Source organism: Rhea americana, unplaced genomic scaffold (genome assembly GCF_003343005.1).
Source record: "Rhea americana isolate MKP2758 unplaced genomic scaffold, rheAme1 scaffold_0, whole genome shotgun sequence".
In the NCBI taxonomy this organism is placed as follows: domain Eukaryota; kingdom Metazoa; phylum Chordata; class Aves; order Rheiformes; family Rheidae; genus Rhea; species Rhea americana.
The window spans coordinates 16,323,716-16,342,490 of NW_028185037.1; the positions used below are offsets into that span (position 1 = coordinate 16,323,716).

General features: G+C 38.0%; 1 protein-coding gene across 6 annotated transcripts in view; it reads left to right on the forward strand.

Annotated features, from left to right (window-relative positions):
* The first annotated feature begins 5,740 nt into the window (after window positions 1-5,740).
* Window positions 5,741-18,775, forward strand: part of EFR3A (EFR3 homolog A) — a 72,602-nt gene continuing 59,567 nt past the window's right edge. For 4 of the 6 annotated variants that reach the window (XM_085318527.1, XM_085318300.1, XM_085318449.1 and 1 more), the window contains exons 1-3: window positions 5,741-6,010; window positions 8,783-8,835; window positions 13,588-13,678. Coding sequence is in view for 2 of the 6 variants with exons in the window: in XM_085318604.1 (XP_085174730.1) it covers window positions 13,666-13,678 (13 nt within the window). In the remaining 4 variants the exon portion in view is untranslated. The remainder of the gene's footprint in view (window positions 6,011-8,782; window positions 8,836-13,587; window positions 13,679-18,775) is intronic. The other 2 variants (XM_085318375.1, XM_085318675.1) reach the window with 1 other exon arrangement.

Consider the following 18,775-nt stretch of genomic DNA (forward strand, 5'->3'; position numbering starts at 1 on the left):
GTTGAAACAGGAAATGGAAGAGAATAATTAGATTCTATTTTTGGATGCTATGGTAATAAAAAAATCTGACATTATTCTCCTATTTCATAGCAAAGGGAAGAGAATGCTTCAGGTGAAGATATGTAGAATATGCCGAGGTACATCAGCTTTGTGAAATGGGATTGAGCATTTGACTAATATATAATGTCACCAATTTGGAATAAGAAAAACTGTACTGTGATCAACTGGGAGTCATACATCTAATTAGCTTTCCTTATAAGACTTTAGGTACTCTGAATTTCGCATGCAATATTTAATACATCACATTGCCACCCACTCTGTATTGTTGAAGGTTCTGTATTTCATTCTCCTCCTGTGCCCCAGTTAGAAAAGTAAATTAAATTTTAATAACATAGACCTCATTTTAATATAGTATTATAAAATCATTTACCCATCGAAACACTACCAGCCCTAAAAATAGAATCTATTAGTTATTCTAACGTGTAAGAAAAATTATGACTGCAAACCCTCCAAATAACAGAAGAAAAGCATGAAAAGTTTGTACTTTGGTGTAATTACAATGTCTCTTTCCTTGTTTTAATAAATTTATTGGAAAACTTCTTTGACTTTAGAGAGATTAATGGCTTAAAACCCAAAACATCTGTGGATCCTTTATATTAAAAACTATTACTTGTCTTCAAATATATATATATTATATATATCATATCAGAACTTGCTTATGCAAATGGAGATTCTGTAATATAAACTTAAATTTTCATACGGAATTTATTCTTTAAGTATACATGGCCATAATTTTCAAAAGTATTTGGGGATTTTGGAGGTGATTTTAAGATGTTTGCTCTGAGACATCTGCAAGATGCTAACTTTTCTGACAGCGGCTGCTCAGCACTTTCTGAGAATTTCTAAAAACCTGTAATCATTCCAATCTATTTTTACTGTCCCCCTGACAGCTGTCTTCCTAGTGAGCATAGCTGTCACTGAGAAATCTTCTTTGAGAAGAAAGTGGGAAAAAAATTCAGGAACTACTCCATGGTTTGCAGGGCTGAATCTGCATGAACTCTTGGCTTTGCTTTCAGGGCTGGTGAACATGATCAGTTTGCATCCACTACACTGCCTGCTAAAATGAACAATGACAAAGTAAATTCCTTTGTATACGCCCTGAGGATCTGCTCTCTACAGTCTAACTGCTCTGGCTCATCAGCTACACTTCCGTGTTAATAAAATATTGTAATTAAGCACCTCTTTATAGACTTAGGGGAAACCTTATGTATATATAAGGTGGGAAAAATATGCTACAAAGTAAATATTAACAAAATTATTCATTTAATTGGCAATTGAWTACAAAGAAAAATTACTGAATGAAATGCATGTGTGTGGTTTGCTTTATTGATGGCTGAGCAAGCTATGTAGTCACTGCTATGATAACTACCATTTTTTCAATATTGAAAGACAGAATTAACAGCTTTAACAGATCTATACAATGTAGTGGTGGGCACATGTAAACAAGTCATAGGTCCAGCTTTTACTGGTTACTGTTAATGAGTACTGCACATTTTCTTATCTTTTTTCTTCTATTTACATTAAAACTGTGTGAAATTAAACATTTTAAAATTGGCTGTTATCTTTCTCACCCTGGCATAAAATTAACATAATTCTATGCCATTCCTGCTTTACACTGTTGTCAGTGTACATTAATTCCTCTCAGACTTTTTACTTTTCTTTTCTTTTAAAACTCATTAGAAAGAGCTGTCATACTCTTAGACCATCTAATGCCAATCAGTCATGCCTGTTACCCTCTTGAACCTCTCCTGGCATTTTAAACTGAGGTACTTTTTGCTGCTTGCTCCAGACACTGACCATTTTATTGTACTTTTACATGTATTAAAAATCTAACTGGAAAACACGGAATTGCTATCACCAAACTATGAATACAACTTACGTTTCCTGTATCATTGACCACGGATTAGGATGCTTCTGTCTCAAACTTTAGATATTTTTAGAGTAAAGGCTATACAGTTGTGTCTATGTTATCATTACCACTTTAAAAATAATAAAAGCAAGCCGGTGTCATGGGATACAGTTTTGTGCATGTGTGGACCAACGTATGTATGAACCAAAGGTCCAGAAGACGTAGCAGATTTTGGAGTAAAATTGGATAGTCTGGATAGAAATTAGTTAAGCAGTAATTTCATATTTGCATAATTAAATTTCTTAATCTTATTGGGTACTTTGAACATGACCTTAGATGTGGTCAACGAATAAGTTCCCTCTTTCATTCATAGTAAATGAAAAATTGGTGTTGGAAAAAACAGGTGGCAAGATATTCTTCTTCTATCTTCATTAAAACGAAAAATTCTTGCATTCTACATTAAATTTGTTATCCCTTACATAATGTATAAGGAAGCTCACAGAGATCAACACATATATAATTGCAAACTACAGCTCTCTGCTCTGCTCTATTTTGAAACTGAATTAGGAAAAGWGTTATTTTAAATAACAGCAGTACAACTAGGATAAGAGCTTTATTGATTTTTTCACAGAATATTACTTACTACATAGTGTATATAACAATGTCTTAAAAAAACATATAAACTCTCTTCAAACACACAGTTCCAAAAGAATTGTATTTATGACTTCGACTTTATAATCTTTAAAATTTTACTGKAACATAATTGAATCACGTGAATTATAATACAATTTAATAATCACAGTGGTAAATAAATTTCTAGTACCTTAGAAATACAAGTATCTATTAAGAGCAGGAAGTTTTTAAGTGCTAAAGTTGCAGATATAAAAGTTAAATTAATTATGTATGCAAGAAAAGATTCAGAAACCCTCATTTGTCAGTGGAAATAAAATTACTTATAATGAATATGTTTTGCAAAACAAGGCTTTAAGTTTTTATCAGTTCGCAGAAGGAATACTTTTTATATTTTCTTCCTAAACAATTTCATCTACTTTTGTTATAATATCTACAAACAATACTGCAATAAAAAGACATTGGTAGTATTCTTATTTCCATTTTTGTGTATAAAAGAGTCTACTTGATATTCATGAATGTTGGCAATGCAATACAAATAGAAGAAAACATTAAAAAAACTTTCAGAGAATAAAAGGTGTTCAGAACAGACATGACAGTTGTAATGTGGGAAAAGTAATAGAAACTTTTGTTTTAAATTGCCTTTATTGTTTCTAAAACCAAAGAAAAAACAGCATAAACTTAGAGTGTTACATTTAAAACTTAGTAGTGTCTGAATGAGCGTAAACCTAGCTTGACACATCTTTCATTCAGATGAGTTGTCTGTACTAGTAACTGCCAGCGTTCTCCTGAAACCATACGGTATGACAAGGATGATGGAACTTACACCCCCTTACACACCACATAAGGTGCATAAGAAACCGTCTGAACGAAGCACTTCAGCAAAGAGAAGGCTCAGCTTCCAGAAGAGGCTGCCTGTAGCTGATTGGCAGTGGACTGGAAAAATGGTCTTTGGACTTGATGCCACATCAGASAGGATGAGTCAAGTTGAGACCATGGTCATAGAGTCGACTTCTATTTCTGACAGATGAAAAATTCATAAATTAYTTCCTGTACATTTCAAAAATCAACCAGGAAGTTCACTATCACCAGCTATACTAAACTAAGGACAAATATAGCTATAGGCATGCAGGAATATCATAGAATCATAGAATCAGTAAGGTTGGAAGGGACCTTCTGSAGATCATCTAATCTAACCTCCCTGCTCAGCAGGCTCACCTAGAGCATGGTAGACAGGGTTGCATCCAGGCGGGCCTTGAAGATCTCCAGGGAAGGAGACTCCACAACCTCTCTGGGCAACCTGTGCCAGTGCTCTGTCACTCTCACAGGGAAGAAATTCCCCATCACCTCCAGGCAGAACTTCCTGTGCTTCAATTTCTGCCCATTGCCTCTTGTCCTGTCACATGGGACAACTGAAGAGTTTGTCCCAGTCCCCTTGACAACCTCCCTTCATGTACTTACACACATTGATAAGATCAGTCTTCTCTTGCCCAGGCTAAAAAGGCCCAGCTCTCGCAGCCATTCCTCATAGGGCAGGTGCTCCAGCCCTCTGATCATCTTTGTAGCYCTAYGCTGGACTCTCTCCAGTAGCTCCATGYCTCTCTTGTSCTGGGGAGCCCAGAACTGGACACAGSACTCRAGATGWGGCCTCCCCAGGGCTGAGGAGAGGGRCAGGATCACCTCCCTCSACCTGCTGGCAACACTCTTCCYAATGCACCCCAGSAGACCATTGGCCTTCTTGGCCACAAGGGCACATTGCTGGCTCATGGTCAACCTGTCATCCACCAGCACTCCCAGGTCCTTCTCTGCRGAGCTGCTCTCCAGCAGGTCAGCCCCCAGCTTGTACTGGTGCCTAGGGTTATTTTTCCCTCGGTGCAGGACCCTGCCCTTGCCCTTGTTGAACCTCAGGAGGTTCCTCTCTGCACAACTCTCCAGCCTGTCCAGGTCTCTCTGAATGGCAGCACAGCCCTCRGGTGTGTCAGCCACTCCTCCCAGCTTGGGATCATCWGCAAACTTGCTGAGGAGGCACTCTGTCCYCTCAYCCAGGTCATTGATGAATAAGTTGAACAGGATGGGACGCCACCAGCCACAGGCCTCCAACTATACTCCACACCACTGATGACGACCCTCTGAGCTCTGCCTTTCAGCCAGTTCTCAATCCACCCCACTGTGCACTCATCTAACCCACACTCCCTGAGCTTCTCTAAGAGGCTGTTATGGGAGACAGTGTCAAAAGCCTTGCTGAAGTCAAGGGACACAACGTCCTCTGCTCTGCCCTCATCTACCCAGCCAGTCATTCCATCCTAGAAGGCTATCAGATTGGTTAAGCAATATCTCAGTGGTGTCCATTGCTGGCTGTCTGAAGTACTTATAAATAGCACTGCAGTGCCCAAATATTATGCATTGTAGGCAGTTACTCAGTACACAAACCTGTAAAAGGCAGGTTGTTCTTTTTTATTATTGTTTTCATTATGTTCAGCCACAAGAATTCAAACCTGTAAATGACATTTCATAGTCCTTTAACTCCTCCAACTGTCTGCAAATGTGTGACACCACGATAGCGCTGTCCATTTTCCCAAATTTACATTTTTTTTGTTTGCGTTTYGCTGAAAGCTGTGTGAGGCATGGAAACTTCTCACTGGTTCCCTTGTTCGAGGATTGGATTACTTCAAGAAACACCTGAGTTAGAAAACACTGATCCTGCCTYTCTTATCCATGAAGGAAAATCGTCTCAAACAGCGCAAGAAAATGCAGTATTTCACCAGATATATCACCAGCAAATTTGAAATCAGTGGAATACGTAATGCCTCAACACAGTCCTAGCTGAGACTCATCCAGGTGACAGCTGGGCTGCCACTTGGTCCTACGGGAGAGCTATCTGCAGCGGAAATAAAGAGCTCTCCGCAGTGGCAACTGAACATTTCAGTTTTCTCCTTGCCTGTCTGGAAAGCCAGGCGTCAAGCTCGCAAATTTTGAGGCCCATCGTCACCGGACAATAATAAAACGATAAAACCTGAAGCTGCCCCTCAGGTGAGGCGCCCTCAGCCCCCGACCGAGCGCCTGGCCCCGCCCCCCCGTAACGGCCGCGGCGCCGGCGGGGCGGGGCCACCGCGGGGCGGGGCGGGGCCACCGCGAGGCGGGGCGCGGGAGCTGCCCCCTCCCCTTCGCCTCGAGGCGCCCGTTAGCCTCCGCCGCAAAGGATCGTGGGAGCCGTGGCGGCCGCCGGCGCCCTCCGCCGTCTGCGGCCCTCCTGGGAGAGCCCCTTTCGCCGCGGCCGTGTCGGGGAACAGGGCGGGAGGGGGAGGAGGCTCCTCCTGGGGACGCGACTTCTCTAGCTGCTCGTGTGAAGGCAGCGATGGGCGGTGGAAGGCGGCGGGGCGCGTCGCGCGGAACTACGGCTCCCAGGATGCCTGGCGGCGGGGGGCAGGGGGAAGATGGCGGTTGCTGAAGTGAGCCGGAGAGGCGGCCGAGGTGAGTGCGGCGGGAGCCGGGCGGAAGCGCTTCTCCTCGTTCCGACCTTACGGCCCTCTCCTTTCCTCGCTCTTCCGATTGCTCCCTCGCTTGGCAGCGAGACGGCTGCGGCAGGCAGGCAGCCGGGCCGTCGCGGAGGGGCTCGGGGCGCCGGGCGGCCTCAGCAGGGCGCTTTCCTGGTGGGGGAGGCACGGCATACCGCTGCCGCCCTCCCCCACCACACGTACCCGCGGTGTCCCCCTGGCACCCGGCTCCGGGTGCCCTGMGGGCGCTGCTGAACGTTGTTTCGGGTGGGCCAGCGCGCCCTGCGGTCTGCCGGCGTTGGCCGCCCGCCGGGAAAGGTGCCGGAGAAGGCTCCTCACATCCAACTGGTGCTCCCCAGTCGGGCTCGGGTGAGGGCCTRAGGTCCTGTCACCGTTGTGTAGCGCCTGTATGTCGCTCGCCGGGAGGTGGGAGGCAGATGGTAAAGCAGAACCTTGTCAGTAATCGGTCTGTTCTCAGATGTTGTCAAGCATCCCTGTATCATCATCATATGTGCAATGTAGGAAGGGGGGACTGTGGATTTGAGGTTCTCTGGGTTTGATTTGATGGGCCATAACACAAGGCTGACTTACTAAACATTAAYGAAACAGTATAATAGGACTACACAGTGAGCATTTTGAAATAATTTCATCTTTTACTTTAAAATTGTTAGGTGCTTTTCTTCTGCTCTCAGGGCCTCTGTCATCAGCAATACCTGGCAGGTTGTGGTCATTCTAGTGGATGACCAGTACTGGGTTGATTTTCCAGGTTTCTATGCATATCATTGAGTTTGCAGCATAGAGGCATGCTTTGGATAATTGAGGTCCAGGTTCATGAATCTAATTATATTACAGCTTTTCTTTCTCTAAAATTAATATATTTAGTGGCATATCCTATGGTACTAATTTCTGACTTCTTAAGYCTCTGTGATGTGCTTATATTTTGAAATCTTTCATTTAATAACTTCAGGTTAAAGGACATTTTGCTGAAAGAGTCGGTGTACACAGTGGGTAAGACTTAGTGGGTAAAATTTCCTTTTGAATTTGATAGTTTTGGATTGAAGTCATGCTTGTAAGGCCCTGGTACATGGAAAAGCTTACACATTAATTTTATGTAATCCTTTTATTAACACTATTGCACATTCATTTRTGGAATGTTGCTTGAATTGGATTGGTTGCTGATTCAGGGGAGAGCTCTCAAAAATGGAAATCAGAATATAGTTTGTAAATAATTGAGGRCTTGTTTTTGTTACGTTTGGTGTAATGTTAGGAAAATGTTTACAGTTTATGRTGAATGTTAACGTCTCTCTATTTCTGACCCAGACTTGTGCAGTCAAATAAATTTTACCATTCCTGTAAGTGGAAGGAGGCAAWGGAATATCAGTCAGATTTAGCAGTTGAACTTCAAGTATAAGGAAAGGGGACTACACTTCTAATTGTAAAAGCTAAGCTACGAAATGTACAACTTACCAACAGTATCAGTGGCTTCTAATTGGCCATCCTGAGGATGTAATGAAATAGTTCTTGTAAAGTGACTCTGTCATTTTTAAACCACTTCTAATGTTTCTTTAGATATGTACAAATACATTATAATTCCTTCTGGAATAAAGCACAAAGCATTTTTTTTTAATCTAACTTTAGTAATGTAGACATAGGAGAAGTACCTTTAATTTGTTAGTGAAATGGATATTAGGTTCAACAGAAGTCTTTAAGATTGTGGGAAAGGTTGGAAAGGGACACTCGTTTAACATGCAAAGTTTTCTCTGGGCCCCAAACCATGTGCTTAGGAGTGAGTTCTCCAAGCAGAGGTGAGGGGAGGGGAAGACGACACACTTTAGGTCCTCAGTAGAAAACTAGACATGACTTCTATTTACCTCTCTTGAAAATTCAGAAATGTTTAGTTTTGAAGCAGTATTTTTAATCATGATTGCTATCAGCAAATTGGAACCATTGATTAAAATACRTATACAACGACGATAAAATTTATTTTTAACAATGATAAGCCTTTTTTCAATGTGTGACTATTAGAATGTATTTTGTGAYTAAATAAAACTGTTACTCTTACATTGGTAATGTCTGGAAAAATCTTAATTTTTATTAAATAAATTCACAAATATACTGGATTAATACAGAAAAATCTTCAAATGCCTTTCACTTAAATAATTATTTAAGTGATAGGTTGTGCTATATGTAGTACTAAAATATGTTGTTATAACTTCCAATTACTTCTTTTTGTACCTAGTTACATCAAAATGTTCTGAACTGTTTTTGCTCAGAGAAGTTTACTCTCTGCTATAAAGTTTACTTATTGATGCTAGGAGAAAAAAATGTTTTGGAAAGCGCCACACAGAAACATTTCCAGCATTGTTTTTCTTTTTATACAACAAAAATCTTTCATAGCCCTTTTACTGGAGAGAAGGAAAGGTTTATATTTTAAATAGAAATATATATTAAGTCTATACAGTATTTATCATCATGAAAATTGACAATGTGAAACATCATCCCAATAAATACTTCTAAAATCTTTTATTTAGGCGTCAAATGCAGGAACAGAATGACTGAATGTGAAGAACTGGAAAAACCTCCATATAACTTGGTCAGACAAAATGATACCTAGGCTTTTGTGGTAACAGTTAACATGATATTGGAGCTGAAGAATGTTACTTTGTTTCATTCTTGATAAATTTTTGCATATATTTATATGAAAATTGTCTAAAATTACTATCTTGACTTTTTTTTTCTTTCTCTATAGCTTATTGTACTTCACAAAATTGAAGACAGATTGCTCGTTAACAATGCCTGCTAGTAAGTATTGTCATCTTAAGTATATTCTGAAAGAATATTTAGGGATGTTTACCTCAAAATATATTAACTCGTTACATTGTATATTCATATTTGAAGATGCTGGCATAAATTGTTCAAAATGTATTGTGGTTCACTTCCTATAATATGATAAATTGCTGTTGTGGTTAAATTGCAGTTTTTAGTTATTCCAAAGGCTTTTATCATGATACATATTTTTGCTGTAAAGTTTTTTTTTTTTTTTTTTTTTCCTATGTCAGCTCTGTATGTGTGGATTCATTATAAATATTTTGCATCTTAATGCATGTAATTCATTGTAATACTGTAATATTTGTCTTTAGTGGGACATTCAAAACTATACAGCCATTTATTTCTCTTCTGTGTATATTATACTAGCTTTCTGAGTATATAGATGAAGGAAAAGTAACCTTATTTTCTCTTCTCCGATAATGATGRTGATAAAGAAGCATGATTAAATTTAATAGTAAGCAAACAAGCATTGCTTTGTTGCTAGTTGTACCTTTTATTGATGTCCATAGAAACAGGCTTCAATATTTTTGGCTTTCTTGTATGTGGAAGAAAACTTGTCTTCTAATTTAGGCTTCTCTAGAGATTCCAAGGGATTCCTTTCATAGTATATTAAGGAAACTTACGTTGTTAGTGTAGTGTGTTACTCTGAAGTTTTAAATTATTTGTCCTTAAAATTTGAAAAGCTCACTTTCTAGTACAGTTTCCCCCTCCCCCCCCATGCAGTTCTTTCATCCCACATAAATGCACTGAGCATCTTCTAGAGTAAAATGTACAAGTGGCTGTTGGAGTGGAATATTTTCCAGAAATATTTTATATCATGCTAGAATGAGTTCTATGGGACTGAATTAGAATAGTTTATCACACCTGCTTTCCTGAGTCTCTGTTAGTTCCTTGAAATCTTTTGACTTCTGTTTCTAATACAGTAGTTTAGAAAAATCTAGATATAAAAGAGGTGATTTGGAAAATCAGGGAAAGCCAAGACATTGGTGTTATGGAAAGACCGGATAAAAAAGTTTTGTTAGTTGTCCTGTAGACTTTAACAGAACTGAATTTTTAGAGATGTTTTTAGAAGTGAAGTTACTGCACATGAAATGCACATAGGACACTTTTAAACTCTCTTGATGTTAACTGTCTTAGTGTTAATTGTCTAAAAGTTAGTTGTGTAGTCCACAGTAGTTGGAGCTGGGATGTGTTATCAAGAGAGGGAAAGAAATGAATTGACTTGTGAGAGGCTGAGCATAGGCACTTAACCAAAGGTAATGCTTATTCTTAACCTTATCTTAGTAATGTTGATTCCTGCAGTAGTTGTTTGTTACATAATGGAATATCCAGTTTTTACTGATACTATTGTTTATTGACTTTGAGGATATAGGGAGGCAGCTATGCATGGAGCACTGTATGGACTGATGTCAGGGGTTTTAGTCTTGCTACAGTAATACTTGGTCTATGAAGACAAAATTTTTAAGTCAGTTATCTTAATTTTGAGGTGTTGAAAGTACTTGGCTTCATTAGACTTAGCATGCCATTGCGTTAACGTGTAGTCCGCAGTGGAGTTGTACTGCTATGCAATTGGAGCAGCAGTTACAGCAAGCTTGCCAAAGCAGTGCTTTTCTCAATAGTCCTCAGAGCTGTAGCTCTAAGGACAATTCCTCATGGGCATTGTTGCAAGAAATGCTCACAGACTTGTCTTGGTCTGAAGTTGAAATACAAGTTGCAAGTTGTGAAATGTTAGGAAGTTAAATGTGTTTTCTCAGTAATATTTTATTATAGTAAGGGTAAACTGATTTGAAGTGAAGTTATTTTATTGACTCACTTAGCTGTGGCTTATATTGATACGAAGAAACCTTTGATTGAAAGATGGGAAAATCTTGCAATCAGATAACCTTTGCAGTAAATGTAGTATCTGTTTTTGTTTGTCACAAGCGTGTGTTGTATATATTTCCCTGTTCAAGCAATCTGTACTGATAAGTTCATTTGTCATATTACACTTTTATAATTAAAGTTTTTCTTTAAGCATTTGTCAGTTGCTTTTGGAAATGTTGAGAATGCTTTATTTGAGGAAAAAAGCATAGCTAAATCATTTATCAAAACATTTAAGACTTTTTGGGGGGCATTATGTTCCAGGTATTCACACAGGGGGTTGTAAAACAGTTTGATGGACTTGATTATTTTTCAGAAACAGGTAGCCTACCTAGTTGCTTTATTCTCTTGACTTCAGTTAACCATTTAACTTAAAAAAAAAAAAAAAAAAAAAAAAAAAAAAGGCAGATCTTGTAGTAAAACATTTATACTTGCTTGGTTTGGAAAAACTACCAGTGACACAAGAAAGAAACAAAGCTGTATACTATAATAAGGTAGTTTATCTGTCGTAGCTGTATATGTGATTGTTGATTTAAATTATTTGTAGTTTCCCTAATTTCTGTGAAGTAAAAGTAACTAGAAGGTAGAAAATTTGAATTAAGTGATTGTCCTTTTTTTTTTTTTTTTTTTCCCNCCTTGGTAGTTACTACTTCCAATTAGGTTCCTTCATAGTCTTTCTGGTTGTTTGTTAGTATTTGAAATGTTTTGGGGATCTTGTCTGTTGCACTTTTGTTGTTTTTAAATGTTAAGGGAGGGATGTTAGAGGGGGAGTGTTTTGGAGGTGGAGATCGATAACAGACTCCAAAGACACAAGGATAAACAAACTCTTCTTTCTTCTTTTTTACTGCTTTCCAGTTTCCTTTGAAGATCTTTTCAAGGAAAAGACAGATAATTGAGTGACAGAATGCCTATTATTATAAAGCAGAAAATCAACTTTGTCAGCTGTTTTCTAATAYTTTAACAAAACCCAATTTTTTTTGAAACCTTTAAAAATTACATTTAACTAAAATCYTCTTACTGAGTAGAGCTTCCTTGCAAAGCATCAGGAAGAAAATAGCACTTGGAATGTGTTGAAATATGAGTGGCTTCCTAACTCATTTTAAGAGGCAGATGATCTTTTGACTTTGAGTTCTTTCTGACAGCTGTTCAGGAAAATTCAGAATTACTTATCTTTTGCAGTTCTAGTTTTGATTCTGTGTATTGTAAGCAGTATCAAGAGAGATATTAGTGAATAGGTAAGGTTTGTTTTCAAAACTAAGAAAGGCTTATATTCAAAACCTGCCTGGAYGCAATCCTGTGCAACATGCTCTAGGTGACCTTGCTTGAGCAGGGGAGGTGGACTAGATGATCTCCAGAGGTCTCTTCCAACCTCAATTATTCTGTGATTTTCCTATGAAATACAATTTTAAAATACCGTGCTAGCTAGAGATACATTTCTAACTCTTTTCATATGAATATTTAAGGCACTAACACATTCTATTTTTTAGMAGAAAGAATTAAGTCATAGCTCTAAAGAAGCTTTCTCCTCATTTTGCATATAGCACGCTTTTCTCCTTATATGAAATGTATTTTTCAAGTACTCCCTGATGCTATCCCTGGGCCCCAAATGGGGCACTCATTTAATGAAGTGTTTTTCTTAWTCGCTTTAATTTTTGTGTGCAAAAATGCATCTAATGAAAGCTTATCAGTTTTCTGGTCAGCATTGTTGACCAGAAACCATTTAGGATACAGTGTTAAAATAAGCACATTATAATACTGTGCAAATTGTATTTTGATTATTAGAGAAGAGTTACATGGGGGAATATCTCAAATCTTTATGTGATACCTTGCTGTAGTCTCTTAGAGGACTATAAACAGTGGGAGCCCTGTGTTGTCTGTCACTAGAAGCTTTTAACCTAAGTTCTCTCCTCCTCCCCTCTAATTTTTTATTGCTAATCAAACCAGCATAGGAACTTTAAAAATAACTGCTAAATGGGAAACTGCCAAATGCAGCCAAATCTTACCTGCTGAGCTGATCTTAGCAAAGATCTTTCAGTCAGTGAAGGAAAACTCARAATATCTGTAGCTATTATGTTTTAGTTACAAACACTTTTATATAATGGATTCTAATAATGCACAATAAATGCTTTAAATATGTAAAAGCTTAGGTACACTTTTTACACCTAATCCTTAGATACTGTCTTTTCTATTACTGAAAAGAGAAAGTAAGAACTCATATTAAGGTATATTCTGATTAAGCTAGAACCTTCCTCCCCCCTCAGGAACTTGTAGCAGGAAAATTGTGCTTTGTGGCTCTTGTTCCTTTTGCTTCTGATACTATAATGAACTCTGTGTGCCAAAGAGGTGGTTGCCTCCATATTCTTAAATGAATTGGCAGGGATTTTTTTTAGATTTGTTAATTTGGAGCAAGTGCTCATTTTGTTGCTTTCTTTTAGCAGTTACTTCTCTCTGTGTATACATCATGCAAAGTTAGTGTTAGAAGCCACACCACAGAAAGTGAAAATCACATGTAGTAGCATATTGCAAATAACTATTACAAACAGCATTCCTCCCATACACTGCAATACTCTCTCGTTTGCTTTGTAGCATGCTTCAGTGTAGCCAGCCAAGAAATGAACAACTTTGTCTTGTCTGTTGCTTATCAAAACCCCCAAAGTTTATTTCTACAGCTGATGTCATTTATATGTGTGCACAGTCCAGACATATAGCTATTTAGGAAATCAGGTACCTTGAACTTTATAAAGGCTTAGAGATCAACAAAATCAAGTGTTTTAAACTATACATACACTTTAGTGAATATTAAAATATAGCATAATAGTTTATTTTCAATTCTTATTGAAATAGTGCTATCGTTGTTATTTACAGAAATTGCTTTGCGACTGGGTTTTCCTATCAGTCGATTAACCTTCGTGTGCAGCATTGTTTATTATTGATTTCTCAGTCATGGGACAAAAGGGTAAGAAGGTTCATGCTGATTATGCATGCAAGCGCCCTATTTTTTAATGCATGGTGATAAAGGAATTGATTTGGGAGGGGGGGAAGTTTTCCACCATATGATTGAATGCATGTCTCTCTAGGGTTAACTGTGCTTTTAAAAATGCTTTGGCCTGCCTGTTATGTAGATGTTCTTTCCCTTCCCACTGTACCACAAGCAATGCCAGTGATTTTTTTTTTATTCCCCCCCCCCCCAAAAAAAAAAATGTCTGTCTTGTGAATTACTGGAGATAAAAGTTAATTTTTTACATTACTCTTGGCTTTCAGTGAGTGCTATTTCATTTTCAGAAAGTCACATCATTCAGGATAAATTCACACAGGAATTAGAGGAGATATTTTTCCTCATCTGATAGCATGTAGATTTCAGTCGATTATGTCAAAGATAAACAGTGAAGGATTCTGTTATTTTAAAGGTGCTTGGCTGAATAGCCCAAATTCATTTCTGCTCTGTGGTTCCGGAGTTGTTGTTAATAAAGTACACTAGTAGTTTTTTTACCTTTCCCCTGATGTATTAAAGGGAATGGTCTATGACTTTTATTAGTAACCCCGTTGGTTCAAAGAATACAAATCTTTTGATACCCAAAAAGAGGTCAGTATAAAACTCTTTCAGCACGGGGAAAACATTATGATTGTTTATTAGAAAAGTACACGAAAAAATACAATCCTTTTTTTGCACAGATGTATTGAATCATAAGACTTCAAGTCAAGATTTATAAATTAGGAAATTTCTTAACTTGCCTAATTGCAATACATAAATAGATTTAACTAATTTGTTTTACTTAAGCTTCTGCTCAAGAGAAATGCAAATATTTCATAAAATCTGTATTTCTGTAGAGTGAGTGTTGCAGTAGTCAGACTGATATGTTCTTACTACATAGCAAAAGACATGTCTAATAATAAAGAACTCTCTAGCCTTTGATAAGCCATTTATATGTGGAAATAGCAGAGCTGATGGAAATATAAACTATTGRAGTACTGATAATTTGTGTTTAAGAACTCTGAATTCTTTGAAATATTAGATCATTTTTCTAAACTAGAAGCCTAGCATTCTAGAGTAGGCATTTATATCTTCTGTAAAAATGAGCAAAATCCATAACAATGATGTGAGGAAAAAGTAAATATTTGATTTCAGAATAAGTGTTTACTTCAGTTCTTTTATTTTTTTATAAAATGTTTGTAACAAAATATGGAGCATCACGGCCTCTAAACTCATTCAAATTTTTATCTTGTTCCTGTGTCAGTTATTTCAAATGTAGTAATTTCTTTAGATATATAGGTCTGGATGTTTTTTTCCCTTCCCTTCCCCCATTAAATTGAATTTAGCAGACCAGAACATTTCAATCTCCATGCTTACAGGGCAAGAGTTCCCAGCAGTATTAATCTTGAAATAATTTTGAATGAATGAAAAGGCAGATGGGAATGCTCCAGYCTGAGTCAGGTCTGTTCTTGCAAAATCGTTTTTCTGTGTGCTTTGTCTTAACTATAAAACTTACAAAAATAACTTGCCCAAGTAGTAGAAGAATTTGAAGTGTTAGACTGGTATTTCTATCAGTTCATGAGAGCAGCAGCCCAACTCTTCTTCTAAAAGTGGTCTTAAATTGTATCAGGTAGAAGAGAAAAGGTTAATTCTTTCTTCCTTTGAAAATTCAGTTGTAGCCAAACCTGTCAGATTTATTTTGCTGTAGACCATTTAAATCTGTATTCTATGACTGTTTCTGTCCCTAATTTTCTAATGCTTGTAGTTTCCAAAATTTTTATCTTTATACATTTTTAACAGTTGCTTTGAAATCTTGAAGCTAAAGTTTAGAATATGAGGAATTATAAGAAATAGAGGAATTGGGCTTTAAGCAAACTTGCATAACAAATAATTTTTTTCGTACTGAGGTTTTATGTTTGTATTAATGCTGATTGAGTTTTCCTGTTTTAGACCATCTGTGGATTAAGTTTGAAACAATGATTGCTTTATCACCGAAGCCAACTTGTGGATTTTGCAAAGCTCATAGAGCTATAACATGTTTTAGTATGTCATGTAAAGCCTGAGTAGAATTTTAGGCCCCAGGATTTTCCAAAATAATTGGTACCTGTKTAACAGTAATCTTACCTTTGATGCCCAGCTTAAGACCTATTAAAGGACACTTTTTTTTTTTTTTTTTGTAAGAAAAAAGGGGGAGAGGCACAACTGTATGTAAATTGTACTTGGACATATTCAAATATTTTGCTGTTTGACAACTGTGATTTCTCTTGAAATGGGCTCCCAAAATTTTTAATCATGTTTTGTGAATGCTTATTCTAGCTCTTATCTGAGAATCTCAAATCAACTATGTCACTGTATTAAATCAGTTCTCTGTCCTTATGTTTTAAAACTGCCAGTATATATGGAAAATGTGATGTGAAAATTTATCTTCACAGATATTGTATTGGACTCTTTCAGTAGTTCTAAGAAATACAGAATTATTTCTGTAGTTAAAACAAGCTCTCTCACTTGCTATAAACTGGGAAGGGACTTTAAGATGCCAACATCCAATTTGGACATTTCATATGCTGTGAAATATGAGTAGTTACTACAGTTAAGAGCTGTAGCTGACATCACTGAGGTAGCAGTATTTTCATGTATTCTTACAAATGCAATGCAGGCTGGAACCAACGTTTTCTATATGTTGCTTTTTTATTTTCTTTCAGTGTATTTGTAAGCTTTTACACTTAACGTCAGCATTAATGTTTCTTCAGGCATGAGTTCAAAGTTCTTCAGAACTACCAGAACATTGCTTTTGCAAACCGAATTTGATGTTGGAATTGTGAATGGTGAGGAGTAGTGGTGGTTATGGGTAATAAGAGCTTGCATTGCTGAAGAAGACAATGAGTCTGTGTGCCCACAATGTTCTGTCTGSTTTCTACAGAAGATTAATGAGACACCTGAGACTAGATGACTAACAATATGTGTGCATATATATAACTATTTATTTGTATGTAATTATATACCTGCCAGTCTTCTAGACTGAGCAGTTCAGTCTGGGAGCAGACTGCAGCAGAAGAAGAGCGTAGCCCTTAGGTACTGAAGATGCACAGTAGAGGTTTTAGCTGCCTCTCCGTACTTTGTACCAGTGACTAAGCAGTAATGATTGATGTACTGTATCCTAACTCTGCCCAAACAGACATAGCTGGACTCCTCCAGTCAGAGAAACTACTCTGTACTCCTCCAYGCAAACATCTTGAGCCTACAAAGAGTTTGACTTTCGTGTGCTATGCCAAGCTTGGTCACCCTTGAAGGGATAGTGCCTTCTCTTTCCCCTCCCTTTCTGCTTTAGTCTGAAGGTCTGCCTGTAACCCGATCCTGTACTGATTTAGAAATAGCTTGCCATGAACTCAGTATATGTTTAGAAATGGTGGTACTATCACATAGTTTCCCCCTCCTCCCCTGCTCCCTTGCTTTTTTTCCTCTCCTCTGGGCTTGTCACGTACAATTCGTTTCCTGACCGTGAACTATGTACGGAAAGTGGGAATGAAAGTAGTTCTTTACCAAATCTTACCATAAACTACTAGCTTACCGAAACTAAAGTGACAGTTGTCACGAGGGAGAYCTGTGGAGGGAGATGCATATCTGAGGAAGGTCTTGAAAGGTTGATTGCATACCATGGCTCAGCTGCAATGTCTGGCTGAGGGCCAGCGCCTTTGCCGGTGGTGAGTGTGTGAGAATGCGTTGTGGGGAGGAGGGGTATGTCCCAACATTACCAAAGGTGGTCCTCATCCTGAGGACAGCTGGTATGTTCTAGGTGAATGGAAGACTGTTCATGGGACAGAGGTGGGATCTGTAGTGTTAGTGTACAGTACCGTCACCATGATGTTAGCCTGTAAACTACTGCATGTTAGGAGAAGGGGGCCATCACTATGTCCTTAGTGCAGAAGCCTCTGTGGATCTCCTGCTATGGCAAGTTACATACACAGCTTRCTTGGGTCACTGGGACTGGACAAGACACACAGGGTGAGGACTGGGCAAGATAGTTTCTAACCTAGTGAGTTGTTACATAGAAGAAATCTTCCTTGGACATGTAAGAATGTCTTTTAGCAGACCATGTGACTTCTTCAGCTCTGAAACAAATGTCCCAAATCCCCTGGAAGCCTCAAATTCCCTTCCACCCTCTCAGCTCAGTATAGGARATCTGTATTTTATTAACCTTGCTGGCAGTCCTGAATGCCAGCACAGAGGATTATCACTACCAGCTGTGATGGAAAGGAGTCACAGTGATTTACCTAGCTGTGTCTTTTCTAGAGCAGGAATGGTGATATTGGACAGGTAGATTCTGCTGTGGATTGTCCTGTACTATCCTTGGGATGCAGGGCAGAGAATAAAAATGATTTGCAGACTTATTAATGAGTTCTTGTCCCTACAGAATACTTATCTATTGGTAACCGTCTGTGTGTGTGTGTGTGTGTGTATGTATATACATACACATGCTTTTTTATTTTTAAACTTTCATAGATCAATTTGAAGCTTACTAAATGTGAGATCAATTCTTAAGGTCTTTGGAATAGTAAACAACTTCGTTTCTGAGTTACTCATGTTTTTGTAAGCTGTCATTGTATGTTTACTAAAGCTGTGGAACTGACCTGAATATTCAAAGGAAATGGTGTTAAAGTAAGTAGGGATGATCTGCAAGGACTGAATTGATTTGCAAGGTATAAAATGAATTGGAAGTTGTGCTGATGACAGGGAAGCTAGCTAAAGCTTTGTATTATGGTTGCAGCCAGTGATGGGAGGGAAGGACCGTACATTATTTAGGACTGAATGTGTARTTGAAGGGGAGCATGTAGTGCCTACGGACTGCAAAATTGCTATTAACATAGCACTTTTAAAACATGAGATTGAAAAGAACCTTGGTTTTGAAATATATTAATTTGTATAAACTTGTGACAATTTTTGAGGGACAAAATGAAATGTATTCCTTAACTGAAACATTTTGTAAACTTTGAGGAAAATACAACATAAAATCTTAAAAATAAACTAGGAAAATGAAAAAGGAAAGTTAGAGAAAAGAARGTTAGAAACCTTGACATAAGGCAC